The following is a 21,214-nucleotide window of genomic DNA, read 5'->3' as shown; positions in this document are numbered from 1 at the left end:
AAGACAACGTTTATTATATCGACGTGTACAATAAATTGTTTGGTGGTGATAACGATTAATCTATTTTGGCGACGATAATTATTTTTGTTTCGTTGTTTACGTCTGGTTCTTGGTTGTTCTGATATGACTATCTCTATCTCAAGAGTTTATTTATATTGAATTTATATAGAACTCCATATACATTTAAGGAAATATATTTTTAGTAAGTCTAGAGAGATAGATAAAGATTTTTTTAATTTATGATAGCAGTTTTAATCTTCGTCAGGCAGTTGCTGCTTGGTCTTCATATTATATCGATTTTTTCTGTAACCTTTAGTCTAGCTTGAATCAGTTCAAGGCCGTATCTAACTTTCTGACTGTCATTACAATAATCCGTTCCGGCTCAGCTTCATCGACAACGCTTTGCTTATGAACTAAGATTTCATCTAGCTTGAGTTCAATAGCTCCATGACATTTTCAGTATTAACATTCAAATCGAGTTGTATACGACAGCTTCATCATTTGCTTTAGAAACATGTAGACATTTTGACTAAATCCTTGGATGCTTATCACTGCAACATGTCAATGCAACAAATCTTTCAGAAATATTTTATAGTCACGTCAGTCAGAATGTTTTAATTGCACCCTTGCTCATTGTTTCAATAAAATGTTTCGTGCTTAAAATAAAAAAAATAGCAAACCACTTGGAATTGGATCACTGGAAATATGATTTGATCTTGTTCTGTATTCTATGATTCTCAATCACTTGGATCTGCAAAAGGTGTCAAGAAAAGTTTTTTTTATATCAGTATTTTCAGCTTCCTCAAAGGCCAAACCTTTGACAAGTTATCTTGGCTTCATCGTACAAGAATTTTTTTCACTAAATTTTCCATTTCAGAAACAAAGTTGTGACGTTTTTGAATAACTATTGAACTGAGTTATCAACCTTTTTAAATGCTGTGTCAATTCTATTTTTGTTTGTAGTCTGTAGTTTGACCAAGGCTTATTTTCAAAATCAAATCTCACGATTTAAATTATATGAAAAAAAATGTCGGTTGAGATTCTTTAATTCTTTTTTTATGTTATGTTGTGTTTTTTTATTTATAATTCAAGTTTGAGTGTGACTTCGTAGCCAGAGAGACGCTTAGTGGAATCTAGTTTGGAGTTTTATTATATTATATTACAATTGGTGGAGAAGCTGGCGCAGGGATGATGTCCGTTGTAGGTCCTCAAAGGTCTAGTATAGTACAGCAGGTTGATCCCTCTCTGCTACGGTGGTGCTCGTATGGAGGAGATCCTCTCGAGATGTGAATGCCGGCAGGCGTCTGCTGGTGTCTTGGAGTGGCTGCTGGTGACTGCCTTCTCCTCATCGGAGTCCAAGCTTAAGTATACAGGGCTGCAAAACTTGCTGACCTATCACAAATATCGAAAGCCAATCGAAAGCGACTTGATGGGCATTGTCCAAGGTCGTATTGCATTGCAACGGGAATCTTCTGGATCCGGTGATTCATTATATCCGTGACCGTTTCGCAACAAAGAACTATTCTCTCAATGACGGAGAATATTTACAGTAAGAACAAAACTTGTGTTATTTATGAGATTTATTCTGGTCGTAACGAGGGCTTTTGTGTGTGGTCCATCATTTACGCCATTGTGTTGTTTCCTTGTCGACGGATGATCATTTTGGTCACAGTAAATGAACGCAAGTTTTGAGAATAAGACCCTTTCAAACGTAGGCATCTGTGAGTGGTCGCCACACAATAAAATATGTGGTTCTCAACATTTATTCTTTGACAATAAATCAAATAACATGATCTTTTAAGAAAAAAGTTTCATATTTTAAATCGGTTCCTAACTTTGTTCTGATTTGTGTCTTTAAACAAAGCGTGTAACGTTTTTGTTGTATTTTAATTATCCAAATGTCCAAAATCTTTCAATTATTTAGACAAACTTTTTAAAAAAAAAAATATTTTAGAGTATGTAATCACAGTAAATTGAATTAAATAGTAACAAAATATTAAAAGCGTTATCGTGGGCGACTAAGTAACACATTTTTTTAACAACCATGAACCAGTGGCTCAGTTAGACATTAACAAAAATGGTAATGTAAACCAAGCAATTCTGAAATAAATTATGTTTTTAAAAAATCGCCTCAAATTAACCACTTACGTTTTTACAATGTCTTATAACCCTTTATTGTCCTCTATATGAACATATCTTACTTTCTTCAATGAAGAAATATTAAAGAGTGGTAAAATATTGAATTTAAATCACTCTTAGAACAACCCAATAATATATAGTAATTTAAAAAGTGCCTACAACCATTATATCAAAAAACGAGTAATATTTGCGCCAGTCAATCAATTTATCATATCAAGAGATGATGCAATGAAAGCATCTTCATTTTACTCAATTAAGGTTGATTTCTGATATTCCCTGAACCACAATACGTACCTTCAATGTTGGTAGTCGTATTATGCTGCTGAAGAAATTGGATTTACCAAAATCAAGCGCATAAACATATGTGAATGATTGCTACATAAAAGTTTATTTCTACCTATTCCTACCAATTTGCCCTTTTGCTTCAAGCTAAATTCCAAAATTTAATTGACTGATGAAATAATTACAATTTCTAAAATTTACTCGCTACTTCCGCTTCAAGGCGTAAATTTGATCCACGTGATATTTCGTCTTGCCTATTCCCACGTGCCGGATGCTGGGCCAAAGATCAAAACTCCAACCTCGGTAGGACAATATAAGATGACACTTATGACCCAGTCGTGTACAGAGAAAAGTAAAAATATATGAAATCTTATTTGGTCGACCTTCACCCTAATAAGGCGTACGGCGACGGACTCGCTTTCTCTCTACAAAATTGCTTTTACCTCAACGAGATCGATCCGATAATCGTCGATTTCGTCACGAGGCTGTATTTGCTTTTATATGCATAGATTATATAAAAACGAGTACTTTCAGTGTCTCAAGAGATTTAATATTGACGCTTTTCAGTATATCTGAAGATATTCAAAGACACGTATTGAATAATGCACTTAGTGATAATCTAGGTACGATGTTTTTAAACGCAAATAAGCATTAAATTATGTACATATTTAATTTAATATATTTAATTTTTATTACATTAAGGATTCCAATTATCCACGCTTCACTGTAACGTTATAAATATGATATTGTTTATAGTAAACGTGACTTAGCACACATTTACGCATGAATGTTTATTCATTCACTACTTTTTTTATACACATATTGTAATTAATAAAAAAATCTGTTCAGTTTCGTAATTCTTCCAGTTGAGTACGATTTCCGTAATATAACCCGTTTTTTTATAATGGGCGTAAGAGGAATTTCTTCTCAGTGTTCTTGGTTACTTTCGCCCATTGATTAGTCCATGTACGTTTTACTATCGTGCGTGTTAAACCGGTTGATTTTAACGCTTGACACTTGGAAGGCTAAATGAAAAGCTGGGTATTATTCACATTATTTATGAACCGTATTAAATTCATATACAAATCCGAATACGCTCCAGCGACTAATATCAACAATATTTATTACTTAAATATTATATATTAATAAATATGGCTTAAGATCTGAGGGAATTTAGTTTGACTTGTAATTAAATGGTCAGAATTTAAATCAAATTTTGGTCAGAATAAAAATAAATTTTCGGTCAGAATTTTATTAGCAAAATGGTCAGACCAGAATAAAAATAATCAACGATCAGAATAAAAATAATAAACGGTCAGAATAAAAATAGCACATGGTCATAATAAAGTAACTTGCTGCCATAGTCACATATTTTACGCAGGAAACTTGAAGTTAATCTATTTTATTATCTCATTTCAATTGTGGTACTCACATATGCGTCTTCGCTTTTTGAATAGTTAGTCATAGATTGGACGATGCTGGACAATTATATATAAGATACCGAAATGAGAACAAATTAATACAATATCATTAAAAAAAGTTAGGTTTTTTGGTTCTACAGTGAAAGTCGGCGCGAGCGGTAGCGAGACGCCTCCCTTTTCCTATATAAATTTGTAATTATTAATAAATAAAAAACATGTTATAAAATGAATTTTGTTTTATTTTAGAATGTTACACTTTGGTTATCATTCACCGTAGTCGTGGTCTTAGTGAAGGTCTAATAATTGATGTTGACAAGAGCAGTTGATTCAGCGTTAGCGCGTCAGAACTGTCAAGATGTAAACGACAGACGCCGTCGAACAGTTGTACCAATCATAAACGATAACACTATTGCCAACTGAAAAAATCGAATCTGACCACGTGTCAACATAAATCTTACTATTTAATATTAATTCTGACCGATCCTATTTTAATTCTGACCAATTATTATAAATTATGACAACCTAATATTTATTCTGACCCGAAAAATACGAGCCATTTAGTTAGGTACGATTATAATTTAATAAAATTGTGTAATAATATAAATGTATTATGATTAAGCATCCATCTTACGATTAATGAAATATCGTATTTACCAAGTCGAAAGCGAAGTGGAAGTTCCAAATTTATATGATAAAGTAAGACAGCGCTTCTGATTTATATTGAGGAAAGGGAGGAGTTAAACGTCCCTCATCGTTTTTTCATTAATGTTGATTCGGGAATTATGCTTTGTCGATTACAAACAGTAGCGTGCAAAAAACGCATCACATTTGAAATTCAGTTCTCTAAAACATCATGTGTTAAAACATATTTTAAAATCGTATATTACCACTAACTAAGTAGTTACGTAAAATAATATTTTGTTACACTTTCTTTAGCTTTTAATACTGCTAAAACACGTAAAAGTACGGAATTACTCAACGATTCATTGAGTTCGTTGTTAAATCCTTTTGACCACTAATATAAATTGATCAATCGATTTGTTTTTCTAGTTATAACCCAAATATATTCTATCGTTTTAACTAAGAACTATTTCAGAGCTAGTCTGACATTTATTTTACATTTTTTTTACAGTGGAACTTGACATATTAGCAAAAAGTATTGCATAACTTAAAAAGACTTTATCATTAATTAAGTTAGTATGTACTTCATTTCAATGCGAGAAAAATTATTTGATATACGAATTATTTGAGTTGCGAGCTCCGTAACGAAACGAATTAAACTCGTAAGTCAAGGCACGGCTGTATTCTTAAATATTTAATGAAGTGTACTTTTTTTTTAATCCCATTTTTACTGTATTGTTCAAATTTATTTATAAAAAAATATTAGGATGACACTTGAGCCTACGTGCTTTTCTATAAAGGAATGAAAAAAATATCCCAAACAATTTTATAATCCATCGCCTCTTATGTTCCGTCGGTGAAATGGATACCTTCCATTCCGGAATATAAGAAGCACACCCAGTTAATTTGGCCTTGGTTGCCTCGAGACATTTTTCACTGTATTTTTCGCCACATTGACAACGAACGTAGTGCATCCCATCTGTCTTACTTTTATTAGATTTTTTTTCAATTCAAAATAGTTCAGCTTTTTTGTGTCAATTGACTTACGGGTGCTAAATGCATTTATTCGGTCAATAACGTTTTTTTGAAAGTTATATGACAGCATACATCCTTTATTTATTTATCAAACATTTCACAAATACTCACTGGTAAAACCCACATCTATCACGTAAGCACTCGATTTTTAATAAGGATAGTTATTTTTTACCTTTAGTTTTATAACCTAAATTGTTGCATAGCTAATTTCGACGCAAGGCGTTTTCGATATAATATATTAATAAAATTGTTAATAAGGTTAAGTTATTATTTATACATGGTTTATTGTTTGTTAGGCTAAATGTGTAGTTTAAGTAAGACTGATCTGATACTAACTTATCTTGTAATTATAATCAAGATATGAGTTTTTTATGAGTATCGTCGTAAATCAGCTTTTGTGATGTGTACCTTGTTGGTTTTTTCTCCGCGTCATTTTATGTGAAGAATTACGCTATCGTCACAAAAGTGAGTATGTTATATGACGGTATGATCTTGAATCTCAAGAACTTGCCTCTTGAGTCTTCTGTGTGACCTTAGGCGATTGACAGCAACGTGAAGTAAAATATCATTAAATGTACACCACGTTTTTTAAAAAAAATGTCAATTCTTAATAATTTAATAGTTACAAAAGTTTCACTTATCGTTTCGATAGCATTATTGTTTCAATTAAATCGTAAGTATTATGGTTATTCTTTAGTACTGCGATGTTAGATACAATTCTTTCTCCTTTTTGACGCTGTAAATGTCCTATAGATAAATGTAATTAATTTTTAAATCCATCGCTTTGAGCCTAAAATCCAAACAGTATGAGAGAGAAATAGGGCTAATTAATGCTTTTATGTTCTTTGAATTGTTTTATGTACACATGTAGGTCAATTTACGTTTACGTTTCCTATGGCATACGTGTTTATCTTAATTAGATCTTTGCGGTGGAATTAATAGCGTAGTCAGATTTTAAAAGTGGTAAACTAGTGTGTAACTTTAAAATAAAAAATTAAATTTTATTGTATTACTACATAGCATAAATATGGGGTTTATATAATATTTTTTATTTGAAAAATCAGCATTAATCATTTACAGTCTCTGGGCTTCAGTTATTGGGTTGTCTGAATTTTATACGGGTGTATCTGTAAGTCCGATGCTGTGGTTAAACGATCCATTTCGTAAATGTGTTGTTTCAAACTAGCATCTGACACTTTGAACGCGCGTTATTATTGACAGCGTGATTTACAATGCTGCCAACATAAAACACTCGAATTGATTATGCTTTTTTACGAAATTTTGCACGGTTTCCCCACATTTTACAGATATTTACCACAGTTTCAGTTCAGATTCTAGTTATGTTCTTCCACCAGCTCTTGAATATCGTCCTCATTCACCTCCAGCTCCCGTTTATGAGCAAACCTGTCAATGCAATTTGACCACAGTTTTCTTCAAGCAGAATTGAGCATTCCCTTGGTAAACCCACCCCATTTTTTTGGTGTAAAACTTTTTGAAGTCCGAAATGAGCTGCTGATCGTCTGGATGCAGTAATGGATTAGTGATGGAAGGAAGAAACTTGATTTTAAAGACCTATAAATTGTAGAAAACGATCGACCGGATTTTTAATAATAACCATAACAAGCATGTGGCAATGCGTTTTTCACTTAGATTTCGATTCAAATCTCTCACGCAAATCCACCTTTATTTTGCGAGCGCAGAAAGTTAACGCGTCTATTTTTAACCATCTGATTAATCACAGGTTTTGACAATCATTTGCGTTATTTCCGACATGTTTACTCACGCACTCGCACGCGCGCTTACATAACGGTAGTTTTTCTTCATTTCCCGATATGTAATATAGCTATGTCCTTGATCAGCTCGATCGACCACACCTGACTCGGAGAGAGTGTCTAGGTTGTATGGAGTGAAACTGATGAAATTCTTCGCAACCGGCGCACGGCCAGTGGGTCAATTCTGTCCGTCATCAGAGCTCACGTATACAAAAAACACGGTGGGGGACACGCGAAATTTCATGCGGAAGGACACTTCATTAAAAAAAAAGTAAACATTGAATTGTAGGCGTGTGCGTTCAATGTTGCGACAGTAAAGTTGCAATGACGCATGTTTATCGGATGACTCGAGGAATTTCCGTTTTCAATATTGTAATTGATGATTAATCGACTATTGATGGTGAATGTATATATGTATGTATGTAAACAGAGGTCTCTAAAACGGGATACGCGTACCCCATGAGGAGGTACGCAAATCGATACGTAAGGGGAAATGACAAAAACATTTTCTTTTGTAATATTTTCCTTAGACAAATTTTATACTAAGAGAAAAAATAAATTAAAAACTTTGGAAACATGTCAACATGTAACATGAAACATATGTACATATTTAATGCAACAAAAATATAAATTTTTGTAATAAAGTTGATACATTTGTGAGGACCAAACATTTGTGGGATCTTATTATTAAAATCTGTGACTAAAAATAACATATATTAGATAAACTAGAACTAAAGGATTCTCCGGTGCATTGAATGAATATTTCTTTGTTACGAAACAGTCACGGGAAACAATATATCACCGAAAAACAAATAGCACCATAAGGCCACAATATTCCCGTTACACAATTCAGCCTCGGAGATATCGATTAATAAAATGTCACTTTCAATGAGTTCAACGATTAGCTAGTTGTGATTGATCAGCAAGCTTTGCGGCCCTGAATACTTAAACCTGGACTCCAACGAGGAGAGGGTATTCACTTGGCAGTCACCTGGCAGACTCCGGCAGACACTCGCAGAGACTAGCAGACGTCATGGACGCGCACATACTAAGAGGGATTCCACCATTCAAGCACCGTAGCAAAGAGGGATCAACCTCCGCTATACTGTCTTTGAGGATCTTCCTCCGACATCATCCCTGCGCTAGCTTCTCTACAACTGCTCAATAGCCGCAATAAATTTAATATAATCTAATAAAATTCTCACTAGTTTCCACCTGCGTCTTTCTGGCTGCGAAGTCACACCCCTTATGCTTACCAAACCTTAAACATGCTTACTCAAAACATTCATATGTTCTTAAAACATAAATGTGTCATAGTATATATTCAACTGCGCATCACTAAATTTTATTTTCAAACTGACTTTTTCTGGAAAAAAAGTATGGTCAAAAATCAAAATTAAAAATACTTTATATTTCATTTCGCTTAAATTTTTTTTTTCCCCCAAATTACCACTTTTTATGTGCATTTAACTTCGTTAATGTCTTACTTTTACTTTTTTATATGTATGTATTTAAACTGCATTTGCTTTTTTCATATGTAGGTACTTGAATTACTTTAGGAGATATTTGAATTTAAATAAATACTTTGTTCCATAAAACGAATTGTTTGTGCATTAATCTTCGGATTTTTTCCCCGGAAAAGAATTGGTTGCAAATAGTTATTCATAAGTTGTTTACTATTCTGACCAATGTTCGCTCGCTCGCATCTAAGAATTGCAATAATACTAAAATTAAAATTTGAAAAAAAATGTCCATTCATTCAAAGTCGAACTGAATGCTTTAGTTTATGTTATAATGGTGAACGGACTATCGCTCACATGACAATTGGTCACAGGAAGATTGGTTAGAAATCAATTGGTCACAAACCCATCGCTCACAAGTCATTTTTCAGAGTATTTTTTGAATTATGGCAGGAGTTGAAAAAATATATTTTATATATAATAATTAAATACATTTCATTAATTTGCTTTTATTTATTTTTTAAACGATTAACTATTATATAATTATGTTTATATCTATCACTGTTTATTGATATATTTAGTTTAACAAGTCAGCAGCTTTCATAACGTTTATATAATTAAAATTATACATTTGCTTTCGATTTTTAAATCAAAAATACATATTGCCACATTATTATTCAACACGGATATATTTCTGGTAAAACCGGATAAAATTATTAAAAATAGGATATTAATATCTTATTTCAATCAATTCATTTTTTCCTCGCTTTGTGTCCTAAATGAAATAAATTAATATGTATAATATTGAGGAAATAATAAAAATATTTAAGAAATAGTGTATGAATATTTATTAATTTCTTATTGTAATCAATTGATTTTGTTTCACTTTGTGTCCTGTTAATTTTGCGATCGATTTGTGACCAATTTTCGTGTGAGCAAATTTCTTTGTAAGAAGTTGTCTTGTGAACAATTGTCATGTGAGTAATGATCACCGAACCATTGTAATATATTGTTGAATATTTATACATAATTCAAGAGCGGAACATTATCTTAAGTGTTACTTTTATTCATTTCAAATTTTATAATATTTTCATTATTTTATCTCACCGCAGAATCCCGTTTTTTAAGTAAAATAATCTGTGACTTATTGGTAATGAGATTTAATTTCCATTATTGCTTGAGAATCTCGGTTCCGATTATTTTTTGTCAATGATTTTTAAATAAATCAGGATGACATAATTTGTAATCGTTCTGCTCGTAGGGACCTTTTGTCGATTTGTTATGAGTTCAATCAATAGAAAATATTTCATATGTATTTATTTATTAATAATAATTAATTGAAATCGCAAAAAAATAACTTAAATGGCATGTGAACTTTATTGTTTTTAAATTTGTTGAAATAAAATAAGTCAGAGTTACGACAGTAGACTTGAATTTTTAATGATAAAAATGCGCTATTAATAAAAACCGGCCAAACTACAAAGTAACATCTATTGATTATAAATTATAATACACATAATAATTTATAATTAATTATATGGATGTCATTGATTCCTTGACTTTTGTGGTTAATACTTATTTAGGCATATATTATGTCTGATGGACTTGTACAGTTAGTAATTATTTATTCCATTGTAACACATTAGGCTTACGCCTGTCCAGTTACAACCGAAGATTAAAAAGTGCAATTTCATATAGTTTTCAGAATTATGTTTTCATTTTAATTCAAATAGTTTCCTTCAAAATATTTTTTTAACTCTTGCCTAACAGTCAAGTCACATTAGCTATCTTCACAGACACTCATTTTATCATGAGTTAAATACATTTTTGTATAAAACAAACAAATGTGCTTCACTCCATCGATTGTATTTTGTAAAGAGGTTCACGCAGTATTTTGTAGGTAATAAAACTAATACTAAGTTTGAGTACTGTTTTTGTTATGAAGAAACAAATTTGGTGTCATGTCACTAACTTCTCATCTCATTGAAAGAGATTATTGGAGATTAGAACTGTAGACATTTTAATATTTACTTTATTTTTCTTGTTCATATTTGAGTTTATTAAATAAAATTTAAAAAATGCATAATAATACAAATATATATAATACACATAGATAAAATACGCATTAGAATTATTTTTATCATGTTTTTTTTTTACTTACATTTAAATTAAATAACATTTTAAATGCAATGATTAATTGATACCCCTGTCATGGCCACTAAATCAGTTGCTAAAATTTCGTGACCATGGTAGGAGTATCACTGCCGAAATATCGAATATTAAATCCTGGAATTATAATATAGCATCTTTTTAATTCCATTTTAAGCAGTTGCCTTCGTACAGTTGATAGGTCAACTGTAGTCGATTGTACAAAGCGAAAATCTTCACCCAGTTCTGACGTATATTTTTTTGGCTGCATCGTCATTAATCTTTTTTGGTCTTCCACATTTTTTGGTCCTTAAATGAACCTGTTTCTGCGTTTTTTTTATATGTTGCACTGCGTGTGTTGAAACTTCGACTTTTTTGCCATCTGTCGTTGACTTAATCTTTTTTTTATGATGGAATATTATTTGGCGTCAAAAAATATTTTTGTCAAAATACTATAATTTTGGTGATTGATAAATGTTATTGCTCTCCACATATTGTTGAGTAGATCATACATAACCCAAACACAAATTGATTATTCTCAAGAAGAATTTTTATTTTTTAATAATAAGCAATTAAAAGTTTGAGCCGGTTGTAAAATTATTTTTTTTGGATAATTTTGAAGAAAGTCCCCTAACACATAAAAAAATTCGAGAAAATGCAACAGATGTGTTGATTATTCGACAAAAAAAAATAAAAATCGTTTTGTATTACTAACCCGAGATGCTGTGATGTTATTATTCAAATAATGTTACTGGATCAGGTGGTCCAAAACTTTTGCACATTACTGTATATATTTTAAATTGTTATATTTTTTATGCTTTTATCCATCGTGACACATTAGGTTAACCTGTCAGGTCACGATGGTCTTAATTTTAATAAATAAATAAATTTTAATAGCGTGCTTATCGTAGTACAACAAAAAGTTTCGTCCTCGCTTCCCGCTTTTAACCGATAAGAGTCGAGAAACTAGGATTCTAGTCTTGCATACAGTGTTAAAAAATATTAAACTCGCACAATAAAAACGATTATTTTATGGATTTTATTGTTTCCGTGACTCCACTGAAAATTGTCTCTATTTTCGTTTATGAATTTCATTGTAGAAAATCTACATTTAAATAGAATATTTCGCAATACTATTTAAAGATTTGACATATCAATAAAAATATCGAAATAGGTAAATATTTAATGGTCAATAATGGTATATAATAGTTTTTCGTGTTTTACCGAGAAATAAGTAAATATGACGTGTTTTGATATTGATTTTGACGTCACATACTGTAAGCATTTGAGTCACCATTTTAAGTACGCTAGGAAGAATATTAAAAGGGACCCTCGTCTCTAGCAATAACATATTTACCTTGCGTTTCGTGGTTTTTTCTTATTTGTCCTCGTAAACATGGACTTGAGATTAGATGTAAGAATAGTTGGAAAAAGAGGCTTTAGTAAATAAATTTAATTATAAAATTATTGCATATATTATAAAACGTATGTTCGTATACTTTATTAAATGTTATTTGATTTTAAATATATTGATTTTTAATTTACAATATATTTTTTTGTGTAAAGCAAAATTATATTAGTTAACGTTTACGTTTTATTTGTGCCGTTATGTATAAGGGATTAATATATTTTTAAAAGGATACAATTGAGAATCGTCAACCATGAGCAACACTGAAAATATAAACAACTGGTTTAACTGGGCCGTTAAACGCGTTACGTTAGGTTATGCTTTACATTACGCTGTAAGAGGAAAATATACGTAACTCGTACCACGTGCTTTCGAGTTATCGTACCATCGTTGGCCCACTTTTTTTCGATGCCCTTTTATCTCAGTTATGTAAGATGCGGGACTACTGATCAATTATGTGTGTCGTTACATTTCCATCGTAGTTTTGTATTATTATAAAAAGATATTTGTTATTCATTTATTTTATTAAGATGAATCGTAGATTACTGATATTTTCTACTTTTATTTGTTTCAAAATTGCAAAACCCATCTTAATTAATTCTGTTGAAAATACCTTACGTTGTCATTGTATTGCGATAAAAAAGTATGTACGTCAATTAATATTACACAAATATATTTTTTTTTAATTTCCGTTAGATTATTTAATTTAATCGCATTATCAAATCACAATCTGAGTAATTGTTTTAAAAAAAAAATCCACTTAAAAAAAACACTCTAAATGTAAAGATTCTTATGCTTTTTTGTATTAAAAATTATTTTAGTAATTTCAATACATTAATACGTAGATGTTCATTTGCAAGAATCTAATAAAGTAGTACATATAAACATGTCCAATATCTTCTAAGTTAAAATTAGAAAAAATAATAACATTGATCACATATATTAGGAAGTTCACTGTAGTTATGCATATTAGGAATTTCCATATGGTTCGATTTACTGACCCTGATTAACCCACTTGACCTAACCTCTCTACTAAGTAGATGCAAATTTCTCGTTAACTTGTGTGTGCGACTTTGTTACGGTTAATTACATTTTATAACAGGTCATTTAATTTCCTAATGCAAACTTACTTAAGCCACTTTTCCAGGTATACTGATGAAAAGACCGAATTTAAATCTTATGCAATTCAATCCATCAAAGAGAAGTGCGATGGCCAATGATTGGTAACGATTGTCGCGCCGTTTGACCACTTGTTGCTTTCTGGTCACTAATACCATCCAAAGGTCAAAATCTCACACTCTTTGACCCGCGACTCTTCCAGAATCGAATCAACGGACGCCATAGAATTTAACCATTAGTTTATTTAGTCACCCACAGCTATTATGTCTCAATTTCACTGTGCTTCAATTACCGACAGCGACACCAGATATCGACCCACTTTCGGCTTTCGCTTTTTGGACCTCGAACTAAAAGGCCAAATCGGGGGCAAGTTTGGTAGAAACAGTTGTTTGGTCAGGTGAGGTGTGAACACTATGCTTCTAACAACCGAGCCCTGTTTCTATACATATCCAACTCCACTCGATCGAAGAGCAGAGGAAAAAGATAAGAAGGCAAGCCGGTTTTTCAATGTCAGGTAGAAAACATTGAAAATCCATAGAAAAGATTAACTTGTATGGAAGAATGTGCGTCAAGGTTGAAGTATTTTTTTCCAACTGACATATGCAATTATAGATCAATCATCTGTTGTAAAGATTCAAACATATTAACACATCAGATAAGCTGATGTATCAGATAATGTGTATAACATTATATTAATCTCGTGTTGATCTTTTGATTTGTGGTGATAAAAAACTTACATTCATAATGTACTTTTTCATGATTTTATGTTTGTACTAAATTTATTTACGTCTGGTTAAATACAACTTTTCTTGAGACAATTTGCATTACGACAAAGGTACAAATATTATTTTTAAAGCAATTTTTCAAATAGTATTTTAAAAGCGTAGTTTGAGACCGAAGACTTTGCAGCCAAAATAAACGTCAGAAAAGCTTGTAATAGTTTATTTTATAAGCATATGTATGAAAATGTAGCTACCGCTGTCCTGTGGTGGAGTCGCAATGGCAGATCTTGTAAGTAAGAAAGTCTTCGCCGGAGGTTCGAGTTTAATTATCGTCAGCTGTGATCCGCCGTGATGTGCTTTTGTGGTGATGGTGCGCCTCTTGTCACGTCTTCCCCAGTCTGGCTGGTTGTGATGAAATGTCACATTTTTTATATTGTCGGTTCGAAGCAGCTCTGGTGATTCGTAGATGAGGATGTTGGCGGGCCAATTGCATCGCTTCTTTAATACACACACAAAATGTGTCGTACAAGGCGTACAAGTTAAAGCGTAAGGGTAGAAGCACAATAGAACGCATTATATATCGCGCATCCTTTCCAAACAAAAAGTAGTTTTTCTGGTACGTATGTGTGCTTACGTGTGATAAAGACCTCTGAAGGGATATGCTAATAGGTGATCCGTGAAATAATAATTGTTTAGTCCCAAAACCTCTCTACCATTATTAGGCATTACTTTCGAACGAGTTGGTTTCTCTTTTCATTTGATTGAAATGGTCGTTAGAATGCCTTCTGAATTAAGTTTTGCAGGTAGTTGAAACCCCCCAAAAATTTAAAAACTTTTAATTTTAGTGAAAATTACTTAATTCAGAAGTTTTTCATTTATTCACATTGTCCAATAAAGATGCGTCCCTAACATAGATCGTGATGCAGGGAGACCATCAATATTAATTGTGACCGGAAATATAAACATGATGGTTTAGGTAGAGAACGGAGGTGAAGCACTTCGTTGTCGCATAATCGACTATGTGAAACCTATAGGATGTTAATGGGCCGGTAGGTAAGGGCCTATGCTCGACCATAAAGAGCAGATAGGAACATTCGGACAAAAGATATTGATCTTTGTTATTGTCCAATAAATATAATTATAATATATTATAAGATGTACGAAACACGATGCCCGATATTGATTCTTATTTCATCATAATTTTGCTTTATTTTACTCCCGAATTGCGTGTTTTTCGGCATCTTACCGGTAAAGGTAATACCCTAATGTTATATGGACCCTCGTGTTCTTCATTTTATATGTCTGGAAGATCTGTATTAGTGATTATATATATATGTAATTATAATATTTATTGATCATAAATATGTTTTTCTAGATTTTTATACTCTCATAGATGAATAATAATGTATGTAGATTTATGCTTTTGATTTATTTAGTTGATGTCTGCTTATTATTTATATACCCAATAGTTTGTTTTTCACCGACAAAAAATATTTTTATTAAAATAGTTTTATGAGAACATTTTATAGCAAGTCCAAGCAACGATTACGTTTTGCCCTGACATTTGTAAATTATTTAGAATATAAAATAACATTATTTACAGAACTACTACAAGTATTTTGTGGTTTAAAATTTATTTTACAAATTACTATTTATAGATCTGCTTTGCTGATTATATCTGAATTGATTATAAATAATTAATTTAATAAGTTTTTATTATATTCCATTCCTTATCATAATCAATTGTAATTGCTTTAAAAACATTTAATCAATAGTCGTTCATTAATAATTGCAGGTGATTGCAACATGACTCATATTTTGTTTAATTAAACAGTCACATTAGATTGATACGTAGTTAAGACAAGTTTTCCGGTTTCGCGGAAAATTAACTGTCCTTTGACGTTGACATTGAAAAATAATTATTTACCTACGCTTTTTGCACTCAAGTGTCGTTAAAATCACATTTTATCTTAATAAAATATACTCGTTTTTGATTTACGCTTTGTAGCAAGAAGTAAAACTTGCCGTTTTAAAACAATCTTCCTCTACTTTAAATATTACCTTCTTCAATAAAATTATTGTTTGTGTCAACATAATGCGTGAAATATATCATCATATCTCTGTTTTTATGCAATTTATCAATAAAATATTCATACAGTTACTTACTGGCAATTAAACATCCGGAACTGGACATGCCTTCCGTATATTCCATATTTATTAATAATTGCAATTAATTGGCTTAAATTGCTTTTCAATGGATATTTAATTATAATATATTATATTGTATTATGTAAACGTGTATGTTGCATGATTTCGATATTTAAATTGAATCATTTAAATGTTGAAATAGTTAATAACAACTTGAACACATTAAAGATAATAATTTTAATTATTAATAATACATGTTATTATGCGACGCATACATATTAAACACATATTTATATAAAACATAACTGATCTATGCAGTTTCTTATATTTTTTTTACAAAATTATTAGCTTCATTTTTTGATTTTTTTATTGTTTATAATCAGACTTCCTTTATACCAACAAGAAAATGCAGAATAATACTGTAATTACTATGGTCACTAATGGTTAATTGCAAGGCTTATCTCAATGGATTATGTACGATTCTCATAGCAGGATACAAAATCACAGATAAATGTATAGCTTGTCAATATATGTACGTAGAAAATATTTTGAGGATCGTACATTGTTGCAAAGTAGAAAGCAACAATCGAACAAAGATGCTATGACAAACAAACACTCGAGAAAAATCGTATATTCGGTATATTATTAATTAGATTGATTTACCGTAATCGCGTCAAATATCTATACTATTTATTTATGATCTTTAAAGACACGTGTCGAATAATACATATCCTTTATCATCATCGAAACGACTACAAGTGTCACCCGGTAGACACAATCTTGCTTCTTTATAATGGTTGTACACTAATAAGCGAGGCTTAACAATCACAAATATTTAAGAACAACTCTAAAATAATGTTGTTGTATGTGTTAAAAACCCATCCAATTGATTGTTATCAAGAATAATGTATGTAATGTTCTAATACCAATACATCAATAAGTTTTAAGCTATTAGTAAAATATATATTCATTTTTTTACGACTAACTTCATGCATTATATTTGGAATGGATGTTTTTTTAAATATAAATTATAGTCTGAACTGCAGAACATTTTATTAATATATTATTAATATAAACAAGGGAAATATATTCAATTATAATAATAAAAATTGAATTTGCTCCGATTAATTTTCGAGCCGCCGGTAATGCGTTCTGTTGTTTCGACCAATGAAAAATAAGCATTCAAATATAAAACAAAATGGCCGACAGTACCGTGACAACAGTTTTAAACAATTGTAAAATTTTGCTACGCGACAATTATTTTCATTAATTCATCATTTGACTGAATATAAATAATCGGATTGCAAATTAACTAGGCGTGTTATGACTATATACATAGTGTGTCGAGGATTAGAAGAATACATTGATTAAATCTTCAAATTTTGAATTCCTGGCGACGGGCTCCGAGGCCGAAAAGTGAGGTTTTCCTTTTATAAATAATCGGATTGCAAATTAACTAGGTATGTTAGTTATAACTATGACAATTAAATATATACATAATGTGTTTAGGATAAGAAGAATACATTGATTAAATTAGATAAACAATCATAAAACAATCTTCGTAATGAAATCTTCAAATTTTGAATTCCCGTCGCCGGGCTTCGAGGCCGAAAAGTGAGTTTTTGCTTTTGTATTACATAAACATTATCATTGCTTTCGATTTAATGCACATATACGTCAGATTTTAAGAATTGCAAATAAACCTGGTATGTCTTAAACGTGAACGTGTAATATATCCTAAGTATGTATAAGGATTGAAAGTTAATGTCGATCAAATCGGCGCTGTCGCAGTAGGTAGGTACGCTATATATATCAGCCAACGGACAGTTTATAAATGTAGAGCATTAAACACGTAGATTGGCATCTCTTCATCTTCTTCAAAATTGTCGCAATATGTCATATATTAATTGTTTGCCATACGTAAATGTTATTAGATCTATCAATGCTTCTGAAAATTAACTGTAAACGATACTATATAATGGGTAAAATGTAACTTTTTGTTTACACTAATACGAGATTTTTCATTATTACTAGCATTTTAATATGTAACTTAGGTATGTATACCTTTAATTGCCCAATCACGGCTGTTTGTCTTTTAATATTAGATCCTGGAAAGTCAATGATAATTTTGTTAGAATAACCGTGATATATTATTGGTATAACCAAACACTTACTGGCACACTCATAATTTATAGTTTTGATTATATTCTCTAAAATCACTTTGAATCATCTTCAATTGACACTTCCCAATACAATATTTAGATTTATCATTAAATATCTAAATTTTAAATCTAATTAACGTTAAATAATATAAAATTTATAATAAGTTCACAACGATAATTATATTAATATATACACCCGTTATCGCTTCACACTGGCGATATTATTTCAGGGATTAAAAAGAGAGAGTGGACATATAAAAAAGATAAAGGTTTCATTATTTACAATCAGCGCTAAATATGCAATTCTAAAACTGTATACATAAATATATTTTTAAAAGTCATATACATACTGAAGTAATATATGGTTTTAAATTTAAATAAATTTTAATATAAATACACGTTAACTGCTCAGCAAAAAATATTATTTACATATATGTATGTAAAAAAATCGCTGGTTGTTATGTTATGAATTCTACTGGAAGACGCCATGTCGGGCTCATTTAGTGCTAAATCCTATAATCGAAGTGATTTTTTCGTTAGCAAACTATGCCGGGCACCAGTGCACACCATGGCGCAATGCCGTACTTTTGTGCCGAGTACTGGTGAACACCATGGCAGTTTACATGCTAACATGAGCGCGAAATTATGAACTCATAGCGCAAGTTTATGAGACCGTAGCGCAAACAGGCGCCGGCGGATCTAGTTTCTAGTATGAAAATCATATTATCCGTTGTTAATTGTAAAAATCTATGAAGTTATATTGTACATACATATGTTTGCTAGCCGCTGTTTAGCGCAATGCGCTCATAATCATACGCTTCGCGCTCGCAATTCGTGTTTCGCAGAACACGTAACGGATTTGGATAACTCAAAGATGGCATTACAAAGCACGCTATTTTGTTGATAAAGTTTATAGTATTTTTAAGGCATTTGAATATGAGGGGGATAATGTTACTTTTCGTTAATTTTAAAAGTATTATGATATGAACCAATGACTTGAACGTGATACGTTACAGTCGATTAATGCAATAACGAGTATTTTTAAATGTATTATTTATGTTTTAATAATTTCAGTGTTTCTCTATGTGTATTTATTATTATATTTTTTTATTGCAGATTCGAATTAAGAGGCACCCTGGTAGTATGGAACATTTGCTTAGCTGCCTTCAGCATCATGGGCGCTTGCCGCACGTTACCTGAATTCCTACACGTGCTGCGGAACTACGGTCTTTACCATTCTGTCTGCGTGCCCAGGTGAGAAATTATTTATAGTAGTAAACACGCCGACGAAGGTCGCAGTGAAAGCTCTTTCACTAGTCGCTAATTAATTACCTATTAGACAAATATGTATTTTTTCAATCAAATGAACGAACGTGCTCATATAATGTTTATCAAGTTTTGTTATCGTGATGTTTGTTAAAGATAACGACCGCTTTGACATGTGTCAATAAGTAATTTTCTTAATTTGAAAAAAGTATTTTTAGCCGCTACACTTTACATAAAAAACGCTTTAAATAATTATCTAGTATTATGTTACGAGTAACGTGAGAAAAAGCCTTTTAACTCTTGAGTTTTTTATTTATGATGAACTAGCGTCGCCTGCGGTTTGTTCACAGTTAAACCTTATCCCTTGACACTTGACCGTAGGTCGACAAACTTTTGATATGGAATAGCGTAATATAAGTATCACAACGATTTAGATGTTTTTTTCAAAAGGCGTAAAAAAATTGAAAATGTCAGTGACATTTACACTAGGGCATCCAAATACACAGTTCTCGGATATTTTCCCCTAAATTAACAGGGCATCTGGTTCGGATCCTCGTAATTTTTGTCCACTATTATATACTGACTCAAGAGTTATAATTTATATTTTGCTCAAATAGTATTTAATTATAAAAAAAAAAAAAAAAAAAAATGGAAAATTAAAACATATGTGATTTTTTTAACTATAAACGCAATATAAAATAATACACCCATACCTCGCTTTACGGCCTAAAACTTGGCCGCAAAGCGAAAAGCCGTATAACGAATCAATTATTCTAATACAAATTCATACAAATTCAATGGAATCGGTTCCAAATTTGTTAAATATGTAACATGGTTTATCATTTAAAATGTATTTTATCTTTTTATTTCATTTAAATCAAAAATACATACATAACAAGTACATACATTTGTACATAAAATAATAACAGACTCCAAAAACCAACAATAATCCATAAACAAAAATGAAACAACTTCATGTTACATAAAATATGTGTATGAATACATACATATTTTTTTTTAAAATGGCTTTAATCTGAAGACGATGAAGAAATGGTAACCTGCAGATCACTGTCGTTCTCATTTTTCGCTGGTAAGGATGGGCCTGGCTTAAAAAAATTGTCCAACGTTGTTTGTCTTGCCTTTTTGTCTCTTTCGTTCTTCAGTGATTAATAACAGCTGAGTTAATTCATCGAGAAACTTTAGCACTACGTTTGACGTCAGGATCGTTTTCAACGAAGATGTGTATTCCTTGTTCGAAATAGGAAAAAGCTTTTGACATTTTTTTTGATGTTAGCTGTTTGAATACAACAGGTTCTGTCTCTTCATCAAATGCCGGTTCTGCTTGCAATTGAATGAGTTCCTTATATGAAATGGGTTCCCTATCAGCTTCAAGTAGATCAAGCACATCACGTTCGTTCAAACCTTCAAAGCCGAGATCATGTGCTAGATCCAAAATGTTTTGCCTAATTTCAGAAAGGCAATTAACTTCTGCATCAGTACTTTTTACACAT

The 21,214-nt window shown here is 31.3% G+C and overlaps 1 protein-coding gene across 1 annotated transcript in view; it reads left to right on the top strand.

The window, feature by feature from the left end:
- Positions 1 to 21,214, top strand: part of Baldspot (elongation of very long chain fatty acids protein baldspot) — a 54,955-nt gene that overhangs the window by 8,396 nt on the left and 25,345 nt on the right. The window contains exon 2 of the mRNA XM_088200134.1: positions 19,554 to 19,691. Within this exon, the coding sequence (XP_088056260.1) occupies positions 19,554 to 19,691 (138 nt within the window). The remainder of the gene's footprint in view (positions 1 to 19,553; positions 19,692 to 21,214) is intronic.

The sequence above is a fragment of the Plectrocnemia conspersa genome, unplaced genomic scaffold (genome assembly GCF_051122295.1).
Source record: "Plectrocnemia conspersa isolate PC_06_02 unplaced genomic scaffold, ASM5112229v1 ptg000012l, whole genome shotgun sequence".
NCBI lineage: Eukaryota > Metazoa > Arthropoda > Insecta > Trichoptera > Polycentropodidae > Plectrocnemia > Plectrocnemia conspersa.
This window is presented reverse-complemented; position numbering and strand designations above follow the sequence as displayed.